Source organism: Austrofundulus limnaeus, unplaced genomic scaffold (genome assembly GCF_001266775.1).
Source record: "Austrofundulus limnaeus strain Quisiro unplaced genomic scaffold, Austrofundulus_limnaeus-1.0 Scaffold29, whole genome shotgun sequence".
Lineage (NCBI taxonomy): Eukaryota > Metazoa > Chordata > Actinopteri > Cyprinodontiformes > Rivulidae > Austrofundulus > Austrofundulus limnaeus.
Window position 1 is genome coordinate 1,892,734 of NW_013952431.1, and position 12,628 is coordinate 1,905,361.

The 12,628-nt window shown below is 37.8% G+C and overlaps 1 protein-coding gene across 2 annotated transcripts in view; it reads left to right on the plus strand.

The window, feature by feature from the left end:
- Nucleotides 1-1,658: 1,658 nt before the first annotated feature.
- Nucleotides 1,659-12,628, plus strand: part of limk1a (LIM domain kinase 1a) — a 47,138-nt gene continuing 36,168 nt past the window's right edge. The window contains exons 1-2 of one of the 2 annotated variants that reach the window (XM_014005295.1): nucleotides 1,659-1,902; nucleotides 4,760-4,859. In XM_014005295.1, coding sequence (XP_013860749.1) covers nucleotides 1,845-1,902; nucleotides 4,760-4,859 — 158 coding nt within the window. In that variant the 5' untranslated portion in view covers nucleotides 1,659-1,844. Of the gene's footprint in view, nucleotides 1,903-4,759; nucleotides 4,860-11,755; nucleotides 11,869-12,628 lie in introns of those variants that run through there. The other variant, XM_014005296.1, reaches the window with a different exon arrangement.

Here is a 12,628-nt window from a genome sequence, read left to right on the forward strand (position 1 = left end):
AAAAAAAAAAAAAAAAAAAGATTGGACTGCATTCCTGTAGCGGGGTGGTTTAGGATGGACTATAGTGAACTTGGTGCAGAATGGCTGAATTCTGTTGAATTTAGAGCCAAACGTGTCAATGGCGTGATGTCTGACTTTGCTGCACTGCCGTGGTCACGCCTTTCAACTAAAAGTCTTTGTGCTTGAAAACAAGTGAGATCAAGTTCTTATCTGTGTTCTGACTCAATTTGTTGCTGATTTCTTAGGTCAAGAGGGTCAGAAATGGAGCTGTCCAAGCCAAAAAAAAAAGGTCACTTCCTGTTGTCAGGGGGCGGGGTTTGATGATGTCTTTTGACCACATGGTATGGTTGGGCATGCAACAGGGATGACTCATACCAAGTTGTATTTTGCTTGTATATGCTTTCTGAAATTGTAAAGGATGGACGAGACGGAAGACAAAAAATGTCACCAGGAGCAGCTGGATCAAAACCATCTGATGGAGGTGTCTCAGCTTCAGTAACTTTTAGGTTTAGTTAATTTTAGAGCCTCCCCATGGGGATATTTTGTGATAAAAGTGACATATGATGCAGTCAAGACAAACCACTGGTGCTCAATTAAGGATAATATGTGTTTCAGTTATGATCTCAAATAAAGTTCTGTCTGGTTTTCAGTGTTCTACCTTCATAAAATAAAATGTGATTTAAAATGTTCTTCAAATTGCTGGAAAACGCATAGTTTTGAGTGGATATTATCCAGAGAAATATCATTATTGTTAACTATTTTTAATTGGACAACCTGGTTCCTAAAGATAAAAAAACAATATCAAAGACAAAACTATTTAATTTGGTATGAGAATGTATGTAAATTAGCAACAAGATTTAGTCAATTGCACAGGGTGCAACAAACTGACTAGAGCTGGCCCTGGTCTGATATGTGTGCTTACTTCATCAGAATCCGATAAGAGCAGACATTCTTCCAGCGTCTGTGATCTGTGAGGGAAGACTCAGTCCCAGATGGAAGTAATGAACACAAGCTGTTCTATGATGTTCTCCTGGGAGAACCACTGACCCAAGATCCACATCCTGCAGAAGTGGCTTACTGTTGTTCCATCATGTCCCACTGCAGGAACACCGGGGTCTCTGTGGAGCTGCAGTACAACCTCAATGCCTAATCGTTTTTATAAAATGTTCCAAAAGAWAACAAACAAACAAACAAACAACTTGGTGCCCAAACCAGATCAAACAGAGCCTGTGACTGTGCTGCATATAAGTGTCGATTATAAGAGTGGGAAATGCAAAACTCACTCCCTACACATTTAAATATGTGCTTGCTGGTGGAAAATGCTCACATTTTTGCATGTGTACTGTTCTTATAACTTAAATATCCAATCAAACAGCATGTATCAATTATTCTTCAAGTGATAATTTAGCGTCTTTTCTTAGATCTTGTGTTTTCAGTGAATGCATGCAAAAAAAAACTCACTTCCTGTTCCCTTTCTCCTGATAAAATCCTTTTTTAAATACTTATATTTAGTACTTTTATGGCTGTGGGTGGAGGCTGTCTGTTCCCCCCTCCTCCCTGCATGGAGATAAAAAAAAAAAAAAAGGAGAATTAATTAATTGGGGCGTGTTCATGGTTGGCCAGCCCGTGTCTTCCTCTGCCCGGCTCAGAGAGCTCATTGGTCGGCGGCCGTGTTGAATGAAGCGCCGCTGAAACGTGCGGACAGCAGCGCGAGGCGAGCCGCAGGGAGCGACCGAGAGACAGCGACTCGACCGCCGGTGGAGCTGCTGGGGGTGGTCGGACACCGGTTATCTGTCGACCAGAGGCGGCTTGGCTCTCTGCCGGAGCTCGGTGTCGGAGATTGAATGAGGTTGATGCTGCTTTGCTGCACCTGGAAGGACGAACGTATGGGAGAGGAGGAAGGTGAGGAGCTGCTGCGGGGCTGTTTGTTTGCAGCCGCCGGGGCGGGCGGTGCTTCATCTGAACGCAGGCAGGCAGGATGATGCACAACAACAGTGTCAACGAATAAAAGCGTTTGCTTTGCTCGGTTTTCTGGTTTTGTTTGACGTTTAAGTTGCAGATATGAGCGTTGAAGCGTTTTATCAGCAGGAAGCTTCAGGCTGTGAGGGCAGAGTCATGTGCTGCCATGTTTTTCCTCGAGTTGATGCGTTCACTGTTTGCATGCAGAGATGACTCTTCATCTGCAGCCAGAAATTGAGCATTTTATTTCTATCCTTACAATTGTAAAATAAACCTAAAAACATATWCTTGTAAGTAACAATCCTGTGCAAAAGTCCCAGACTAAGTTTTTCCAACATTAGATTATTTTTCACTGTTTTCTGTCCATTACCAGACCATTTTCAGAGCAATGTTTAGTTGTTTGTTAAGCCACTTACCTCTAATGAATTATTCAGACATAAAATAGACTCCTGAACTCAAATGAACCATTGTTGTGTCGACGCATACAAGAGAACTTAGCAAATAAATCAATTTAAGTTAAAATTCTTATGTACTTTATTAGCTGTTAAAACATGAAATTATTCCCTTTTCTAAAATGTCAAACAACTGCAGTCTTATCTATCTATCTATCTATCTATCTATCTATCTATCTATCTATCTATCTATCTATCTATCTATCTATCTATCTATCTATCTATCATTACATTTCAGGTCTAAATCTGCGACTCTCACATTGTATATTAGGTTAAAATCGTATTTTACATGTCCGTCTTGTCACATATCCCTCTCCAGGACTGTGTGAATATCCTACAGCAGGTTGAGCAGAACAATAGAGGTTTTATTGAATGTTTAACTTTGAGTTACATTGGCTTTACGTCATTAGAAAGAAGTGTCTCAGTGTTGAATGAGTAACCAGGGGTGTGGGGTCTGTGCTCCGTCACCTGTACAGGTTACACACAGTGTTGAGGAATGCAGGTGTGTCTCTGTTTGCCTTTATCGTCATTTCTGATGCCAGTTAGAAGGGGAGAATTCAACACAGGGGAAAAAAACCATCTCTCTGGCATTATTATTCAGATATTCTGCTGCAGCACATTTTCAGCTACAGACGTGTAACTTTGAACTGGAGCTTTGTTTTGTTTTTAGCCTGCTTGTATGAAAAACAGCACACAAGTTCAGCTGCCTGTGTGAGAGCAAAATGACTCATTGCTTTTATAGTTTTCTGTTAGTTTCTCTATCTGTTTTCACAGCATAAATCATGTGTAAAGATGCAATTATTATCTTTTAAAGTGGACTCGTTGGGAAAAAATGTAACAGTTAGTATCTTACCTGTTGTAGATAGCTTTTTGAACAATCTCAGTTTGGAGAAATAACTTATTTCTGACTTGTCTGACCAGGGCTGAGACTAAAGTTAATTTCTGCTTAGAACAACTTTAATCTCAAATATTTTATTTTGTTTAGTTTGAATTCTTATTTAAAACATTTTCCCACCTGCATCAGTTACACATTACACAGTCATTTTGGTAGAAGTATTTAGGAGTGGGGCTCTTTAGGTATCTGACAATTCAATTTGATGAACTGACAATTAGCATAATGCTAACTGCTTATTGAAAATGCTGCAGAAAAGCTAATGCAATTAGCATAATCTAGTCAAGCATTTTATAGTATGTATGACAAATAAAGCCATTATTTATATACGTATTCTTCTAGGTTCAGCCAAGAAAAAAAATGAAAAATTTGTGAAAGCACAGCTTAGTGTCACAACTAGTTTCTGCTTCTGTGTGTGTTTGCAAATATCAGCTGGATTCTATGTAAATAAAATGAAAAAAAAAAAGATGGAATTGTAAAAAAAAATGTAAAAAATTGTTCATGTTAACAACAGGTAAGATGTTAATTGTTCCTAATCTTTCCACAGAAACCAACTTCTAAATATCCGAACTGCTGTTTTACACATTGAGAAACTAAAGTCGGATGTAAAACTGTTATAAGAGATGAACAGGATGAAGAACTGCCTTTGCTGTAATGTATCTGGGTGTTTTTATCTGTTGCTCCTTTTGCAGGGTATGATTTTTTTCAGGCAAATGAGCTCAAGAAACCGAAACATCTTCTGTCTCCTGACGTCTCCTGAAGCTTTGCTGTTGCTGCCAAATTGTCTTCCGCAGAGAATGAGCAGTCACTGCTGCTTTTTCTTTGATGCACAGCAGAATTTCTCATCTCAACTCAGCCAAACTGCCTTTTTTTTTTACTGAAATTGAACATTTCCCTCATTAGAGAGGAGGACTCTGCTGTGATCTGCAGCCACTATAACAGCCTTATAGAAACAGCTTTCATCACTGAAGTTTAGTTATTTAATGCTTGTGTTAGAATAGCTATGAATTATAAATTTACATGCTGATTTTTTTTCTTTTTGAGCCTGTTTCTTCCTAAAATACACACATTTAAAGTTTCRTACAATGAACTACTAACAATGCAAACGATAAAATAGTGTTTAGAATATATTCAGTATTGCTTTTAGAATAGTTTTATACAGTTAATTGCATTTATACATTAGTCCTCATCAAATAAAAAATTATGTTAAAACCTCATTGGTTAAAAATGTTTATTGAACAAATGGTAGCAAAGGAACTATGTTTTGGTTGTTGTTGGAGAAGCTGTTTGTCGTCTTTCAGCTTGATTATAAACCTCCAGCAGGGCTTTACATAAAAAGCAAAGATAACAGCCTTCATGCAAACACAGACACAAACACCTCGTTTCAGCGACAGAAGCTTAGGAAAAGTTTCACGTGGGCGTGTGTGCTCATCCTGGGTGTCACGTGTCGTTACAGCTGGAGAAAGTTTGCCCGAGTGCGCGGGATGCAAAGAGAGGATCTATGACGAGCAGTACCTCCAGGCTCTGAATGCTGACTGGCACACCGTCTGCTTCAGGTACCGCTCCACACAAACTGACCCCAAACCAGCCACAACACAAACCCAGATTTAACCACAATACATCAAACATGCATCTAGACTGATGACCAAAATAAAACAGAAAAAAACAACACAAACATGTTATCATATGTTAGGTTAGCATAAAGCTCAATTTGCATGACCTCAGCAGTAAAAACTGCACCCATTATAATCAATGAGAGCTCTGGATCTGCCAAAATTAGATTTGATCCTATTTTTGCCTGATGGTGGAGCAAGATCATATTGCACCAATAAAAACAAGCACAGTATCCATTTTTTCAAAATAATTCACCAAAGGCAGATTATAGTTTGTCAAAACTCTAGATGTATTAATAATTAAATGGGCATTTTGATGCTGTCAAAATTTATAATTCTATTTGGGAAGCAGATGAAAACATGCAGCAAATGCATACACACCATGCATGAATTTTATTTTGAAATATGGATTTTAAAAAAAGACATCAGTGATGCAGTTACAACTGTTTCAGCCCGTCTTCCACAGAATGAATTAATTTGGTCTCATTTCTACATTTATTACTGGCTTTATTACACAATCTCACATTTCCTGAGCATCTCTGAGCATCTCTGAGCATCTCTGAGCATCGCACCAGAGCAGAGCAGAGCAGACAAAATATGAATCAGGGTGGAAATGAGTGACGGCAAAATGCAGTAATGCAGTGCAAATTTGAGGTAACATTTAGTGGGTTAAATTCAAGTTCATCATGTTTTGTTTTTAATATTATTAGCTGTTGTAGGAAAATAGTATTTGGTCTGAAACCAGATCACGAATGTTGTGACACAACCACAAAAGTTACTCTTACGGCGTCTTCACTTCTTATTTATGACATTAAATGTCAAATCATGAAGACCAGTTAAAAAAAGATTAAAAAAGGAAATCTGCACAGTTTTCTTCTTTTATCTGTGCTTAATRTATTCTTTAAATATGGATTCTCAGTCATCCAATCCAAAAAAGGTTAAAAAAACAAAAATGRAAGACAAGTCCTTACCTCAGAGCTCATATTTCCACTATCTTCAGTGTTTAAAATTCCTGTTCTTGCAGCAGCTTTGCACTGCTCTGCTGAGTTGAAAACCCCTAAAATCAGATCTACTTGATTATATTTTCTTTTTTTTTTCTGTTATGTGCTTTTAAACATTGAACACAAATAGGTCAAAACACAGAAAAATTGTACAATTTCTTGAATGAATGAGATTGTTTTTCACTCAATTATCCTACATTATTTTTCATTTGAACCAAAGTGTATTTCCATCAAAATCTGTAACTCGAGTCACTTTTTGGTTTTATGTCAGTTAAAAAATAATTTGTAGCAGAAAGGTTTTGCTGAATGACCGAAACACCGCAAATCTGAGATTAACTGTGCCATGGAATGAACAGKGGGGGAGAAAATGACAATATGGGCTGACAATTAGTCATCAGGTGAGATTTAACGATTGCTGCATCATTCGTCAGAGCCCATTAAAAACTTGTGTTCAGACGTGGACTTGTTGTTTCTGAGACTTTGATTGCATCTTGTAGAAACGTTGCGTTATCAGCTCCTGTGAGTCACGGCAATGATTTGCAGATATTTCAACACCAGCATCCGTTAAACGAAAACGACGTAAATAAACAGAAATGTCGGCAGCTGTTTGAACAAGTCCTGACAGCTTCACTGTCGACTGCAGTCAGAGGTAATCTCTGCTGTCAAACCTGAGGCTGCAGCAGGATTAATATTGTGCTTGTGTGACTGCTTTGTGAGCTCATTTTAATATTTAAAATTATTAATCTTAAACGTCAGCTGCCCATTAGATGGTAGAGAAGTTTCACCTTAAAGCACCTTTGCTGACCGTTCTCCGTATTTAATCGTTTACAAGCTGCTTTTCATTGAGGCTTTAAACATTCAGATGGGTCATACATCGATCTGCAGGGTGCCATGTGGGAAAACTCACCGCTCCGTTAATGGTTTCCACCAACCGGATGTCTGAACGAGAGATCTGAGACAGGGATCAGAGTCTGACAAGGCTTTTGTGTGATATGTGTGTCTGTGTGTGTGTGTGTACAGATAAATGAGAAGGAGGATGTTGGGTTTTTGTTGGTCACTTTGCATTCGCGTGAAATCTTCCCACATATTTCTTCCTTTGCATATTCTGGAAAGTGAAACCACTTCTTTTGCATTTCTGCGGGCATCGCAGTGTAGCTGTTCTCGGCTTTGAGTCGCCTCCATCACTCTCTCGTTCGAGGTGTCAGATATCAGCCTGCAGCCTCTCTCCGCGCTACAATCTGTGATACTCCACAGGCCGAGCGACGGGTTAAAGGATGTGGAAAAGAGAGGTGTGATTTCCTGGAAACGTTTCCCTCTGCAGTTTAGAAGTTAGAGGACAGGCGAGGACGCCGGTTTTGCATGGAAGACTTCATGAGAAACATGACAAACTGTCCTGTTTGTTAAGCTTTCTCTTTGTTTCTCTAGAAATGTACTTAAAATGAATCTTTGAAGTTCGTTTTGCTTAGAAGCATCCACTGCTCTTCTGTTGTTCAGTGAAAAGTATTGATTGTAACGTTCCTGCGTTGTGGTGGTTCAGGCTCAGAGTTGTGTGGGACATCTTGGTGGAGCTGGATGCTACGAAACAGGAACAGAATTCTGTGATTGGAACAAATAAATGGTAGTCTCAGAAAAACTGGTAAATTAAACAGAATAAAGTACTTTATTAGTTGTTTGAAAGTCTTGTTTACAAAACATTGTAAGAAAATTTGGGTAATTTAGCCCTTTAGTTATGGGCCTGTTTGTATATTTTTGCACATTTGAGCTTTTTCTTGATATTCCGCACAAATGCATGTTCCTTACAAATGTGGCACCATTTAAAAGATAAATGAACCGGCTTTCCAACGGTATAAGATTTATTGCCAAGCATTGTTACAACAAAGAAACAATCTACCAAACACACATTTCCTTACTTTTTTGCGCTGTTTATTTTAATTTACTTTTTTGTAGTGTTATATTTTGTGCATTTATTTTTTCACCATTGACATTCTGTAGCTATCATTTCACATTTTTAAAAGAGAATAATGGTTTATTTGGTTTTTGTCTTTATCTTTACATAAAAACAAAACTCTAAGATGAAATTTCCCCAAATAATTATTGAAATGTCTAAATTTATGTAGAAGGAATGTAAAATTTGTTTCACAGAGCTATTGCTTTTTTCTATTCTTAGTTTTTTAATCATTTTATCTAAATGAAAACAAAACAGTAAAACCTTTTTCTTTTTTGGTTGCAGTACAGAACCAAACTATTTACAACTCTTTACATATTTTCCCGAACCTCAGTATTTTAAACTCCAGCAAATATTCCCAGAAAATATTATAAATATCCATGGAAAGTTTACAGCTTTACAAAATTCCTGGAAATCTGCGACCTTTATTATAAGAGACAGCACTTCTTTAAAAAGCTTCGGACATAAGGTTAATGTGGTGAAATATCTCCCTGGTGTTGGTTTTTCTTCATTGGCTTCCTGTTTTGTTTTAGAAATAGATTTTAAAGTTTTATTAATGACCTAAAAGTCCCTGAATGGACAGGTTTCTGTAGACCAGTCTGRCCCCCTTCAGTCTCATGTGCCCTCCAGGGTCTTTAAATCTAACGATCATTTGCTTTTAGTTTAGTCCAGAGAGGTGATCAGGTCTGAAGTTGTCCCAAGTCCAGGCTGGTCCAGACCAGAACTGGACAATATTCCAGCTGTATAACTTATCTCATTTACATTAATGCATTTGCATTATTGATAAAAACGTTTTCAGGAATGTGCATCAAAATGGTTAAAGCTGGACTGGAAATTCACATGCCTGAGTTAAAGGTGTAGCAGTGCTGCAGTCTCTCTGCAGTACCCTGCAGCTTCRTCCTGCCCCCAATAAAACTATGGCTGCTCCGTCATCGCTGCCCCGACAGTCACCCCAAAGGACTRCAAAGCCTGCTGCTTATTTAGCTCTTTAACTACCAACATGTTTTGCATCTAGCGTTTCGATTCATCTCAGAGAATGAGCAAAAAGCTTTGATGGAAAGAACAGTGTTGGCGAGTCTGACTTTACTGGAGGACGAGCTGACAGGAAGTCTGAATGTCTGTTGTCACCTTCATGTCACATCTGCAGGACTTTTTCTGTCAGGCTCTAAAATCATCCGTGAGAACACGGCAGATGTGATCTTTTCCTGGAGAAAAATTAATGTGGCTTTGTGAYGCAGTGAAGTTTGTTTTGCATCAGACATCATAAAAAGCTGCAGTGACTCAGCAGATGGACTCTGCCTGGAAACAGAAACTGCAGGAGGCATCAGTTTAAAGATGCATCTTGACGTCTAAAATAAATTGAAGTGTCTTGTAGCTTGGTAAAAAATAACAAGATGAGGTTTGCTGTGAAGTTATCTAGATTATAAATAACCACATGGATGGATTGAATTATATAAGCACYAACTTAAAGACAGGAGAGCTGTCAAAATATGCAGTTTTTTAATGTTTTTGGTTTGAGTTTTTTATGTATGTGTATCATTTTATAATAAAAATACTAAATACACATCATTCACTTCAAAAAGTTACTTCACAATTTAATAATAAATGAGCAGATTTGTGTCTTGTTGCCAACAATCATCTAATCATTTGTTGAATGTTTTACTGTTTTTTGCCATCATCACTTATTTTAAATACAAAGCTACTCATGAGTTGATGATTGTCAATTTCAAACTTCATTTTTCACTTTCAAAAATTAGTAATAATTTTAAGATTTAGGCAATTGCTCAGTTTAAGATTTATTGTTTGATACATTTATATTATAAAATAAGCTTTAATAGGAAAAACATGCATTTAGGGTTTAAACAGGAAATAAAAAACCATCAAGCTAACTCTGTTTACMAAGTGTTTACAGAGTGTTTACAGAGTGCAGTAAATACAGAGCCATGCTGATTTGTCTGTAGAGACTGTTGCTGTGGTGACCTAATCAAGATGTCCATGTGGAATATCACCTCCGTCAYTCTSTTCTGCAGAARCAATGGAAAAAAGCTCTCAGATCAYGAGAAACAARTTAAGAGATAAATAKTTGTAATTAACATGTAAAAAAATCAATTCAAGTGCAAAAAATAGAAGAAAAATAGAAAAGTTATTTCCTTTAATCAACAACTCTTCTTCTAGTWGCACTTCCTGTTGTTTGGCAGTATTTATGTTTCAGTGGCGACACTTAGTGTTCRAGAGGAAAACTGCAGCAGTGTTAGTATAAACAGCAACAAACTGAAGTGTGTTTCACCTTGAAACAAGAGATTGACTAATGTTCAAGGTAGAATAAAAAGGTAAACTTGTTTTAATTATTCGTGTTGTAGAAAATTCATTTTGTTGTCTGAATTGCTGAAAAAGTGTTAAACATGTTTGCTGCTGGCAGTTTTACACCAGGCCCTCATTTTCCTGTATTGTTTATAAAAAGTACATCAGGTTTAAGAAAAGTGAACAGCAGTTTTAAAATAAGATCCACCCATCCATCCACCAAATCACTCATGGTAAATGGACTGTACTTGTATAGCGCCTTTCTACCCATCCAGGACACTCAAAGTGCTTTACACTACAATCTGTGTCCTCATTTACCCATTCACACAGCACTCTATCGGATCTCCTACAAAGCTAATATGTACAACTGTGAAGACTAATCAGTGCCAATCACATTCATACACTGATGGGACACACATCAGAGGCATTAGGGGTGAAGTATCTTGCCCAAGGACACAACAACTGAGACAGCTGGATGGGGGATCGAACCGGCAACTTTCCGGTTCCAGGACGACTCCCCTAACCACTCTTCCACAGCCACCCCATCCATCCATCCATCCATCCACTCATCCATCCATCCACTAATTCACTCATCACTGTCATTTTTTCACAATTTGGCCTTTTTGCTGTGTTTATTTGCTAAAATTAATCATTTTTTTAGAACATTAATAACAAGTTGAAGCTTTATGACCTACTTTATTCTGCAAGAAAAAACAAAATCTCCTTTTCAAAAACACCTAAAATTAAATTTTAAAACTTGGGTGAGAAGAATTTGTAGTTTTTCCTCTTTTTTATTCTTTTGTAATACACTTTTTATCGACCCCTTTCTCAACCTCGGTTTTACTGCAAACTTCAAACTTTCAAACTTTTTAAGAAATAACTGAAATTGTAAAAGTTAGATGTATGCTTTCTRAGCTCTGTAAAAACACGAGTTGAACATGATAATGCCAAACATATCCACAGATCTGATTTTCTTTTTCCACAATTTTGACCAACCAGTTGTCAGGCTCTGGCATTAGAAGCATAAATTCTCACAGTTTGTGAGGTCAAACCACCCTGACTCAGAGTTAAAACGAACTCRGTCATACCTGCTTTCGTATCTAAAACACTGAGTATCAGATATATTAGATAACTGTGGCTGCTGAGATTTATCTGTGCGCTCACTCCTCATTTGTTCCAGCTGTCGTCTCACTTCCCCTCATCCTTTAAAGCACATCAGTCCTGTGAGCAGACTGGTACATTTGATTATCTGACAGGAGGCGAAAGGTTTACCAGAKGGAAAAATTTAATTTGTGCCAAAATCTTTAAACTGTCGGCGAGTGCAGGAAGTGGACTCTTCGAATTGTCCTAGGCGGGGGCTTGATGAAGTTTCCAAAGAAGATAAAAGCTGCAGTGTTGTGTATATTCAGGGCCTCTCTGGGTGAACCCCGCTCTGTCACAGGGTCAGCTCTGCTCCCAGAGGACAGGAAACAACCAATGAAGAAGTGTGTGACCCCTCCTCCTCCTCCTCCTCTTTCGATTCGGCTGCTCTGAGAGGAAGCAGAGAAAGAAAGACACTAATGTTTCTGACAGCCAGGCTGACAGAGTCAAACATCAGAAGCGCTGACATGAATCTGTCTCCGGACGGTCAAAACGAGAAGTTCGCTCCCTCGGCTGACAGGTCAGCAAAGACCCGGCGCAGAGGGAAACGCCGGCTGCACGTCTTGTAAGACATGAATTTTATTTTTTGTCTAGTTTACTGAAGTTACTTTGGCCTGGATGAGTGAAACTGAACTTCTGCTCATAAGTTAAGTTTATCTCAATTTGGTTTGGATCCAAAACTTTTGACTGAATGAACCTGTTTGTCTCAGTGTAGTTGTTTTTCCATTTGTCACTCGGTTGACTGAAGCTGCAACTAAATGTGACTTTAAATATTTGATTGACAAATTCTAAAAAATAGTGGAATTTTTTAGCCAGTAGCAGGTCAGACATAAAAACTTGTGTGTTTTGTTTGCTTGAAATCATGATTGAGAAATGAATGAGAAAATTTGTTAAAATATAAAACTCGTGGACAGTTTGTGGTGTGAACAGAGAAATGTGGTAAATGTTTGTATTTATGGTTAGTTGTTGTAGGATGGGGTTATTAATCTGTCTTTGTTTTGACCTGATTTAAACATTTGATCAGCAGAACTTTTATTTGTCTGAACACTTTAAAACTCTAAGTTTATAAATAATTTGTATTGAAAAGTATGATTTTTGTGTTTGTGACTGATCACCTCTTTATTTTTCAACTTTTTAACCAAAATCCTTGAAATTACACATTTGTAATTTAAAGCAGAGTCACCATCTATTTGTTAAAGCKTATAAAGGAGTTTTGTTTTGTATAAAGTGGAAAATGAAAGATGCAGTGACAGAAATGTGCTTATTTCTCCTTCAGGCTCGTCTCACTTCCTTAAACACCTCGCACTTCTCACACTTCTTTATCT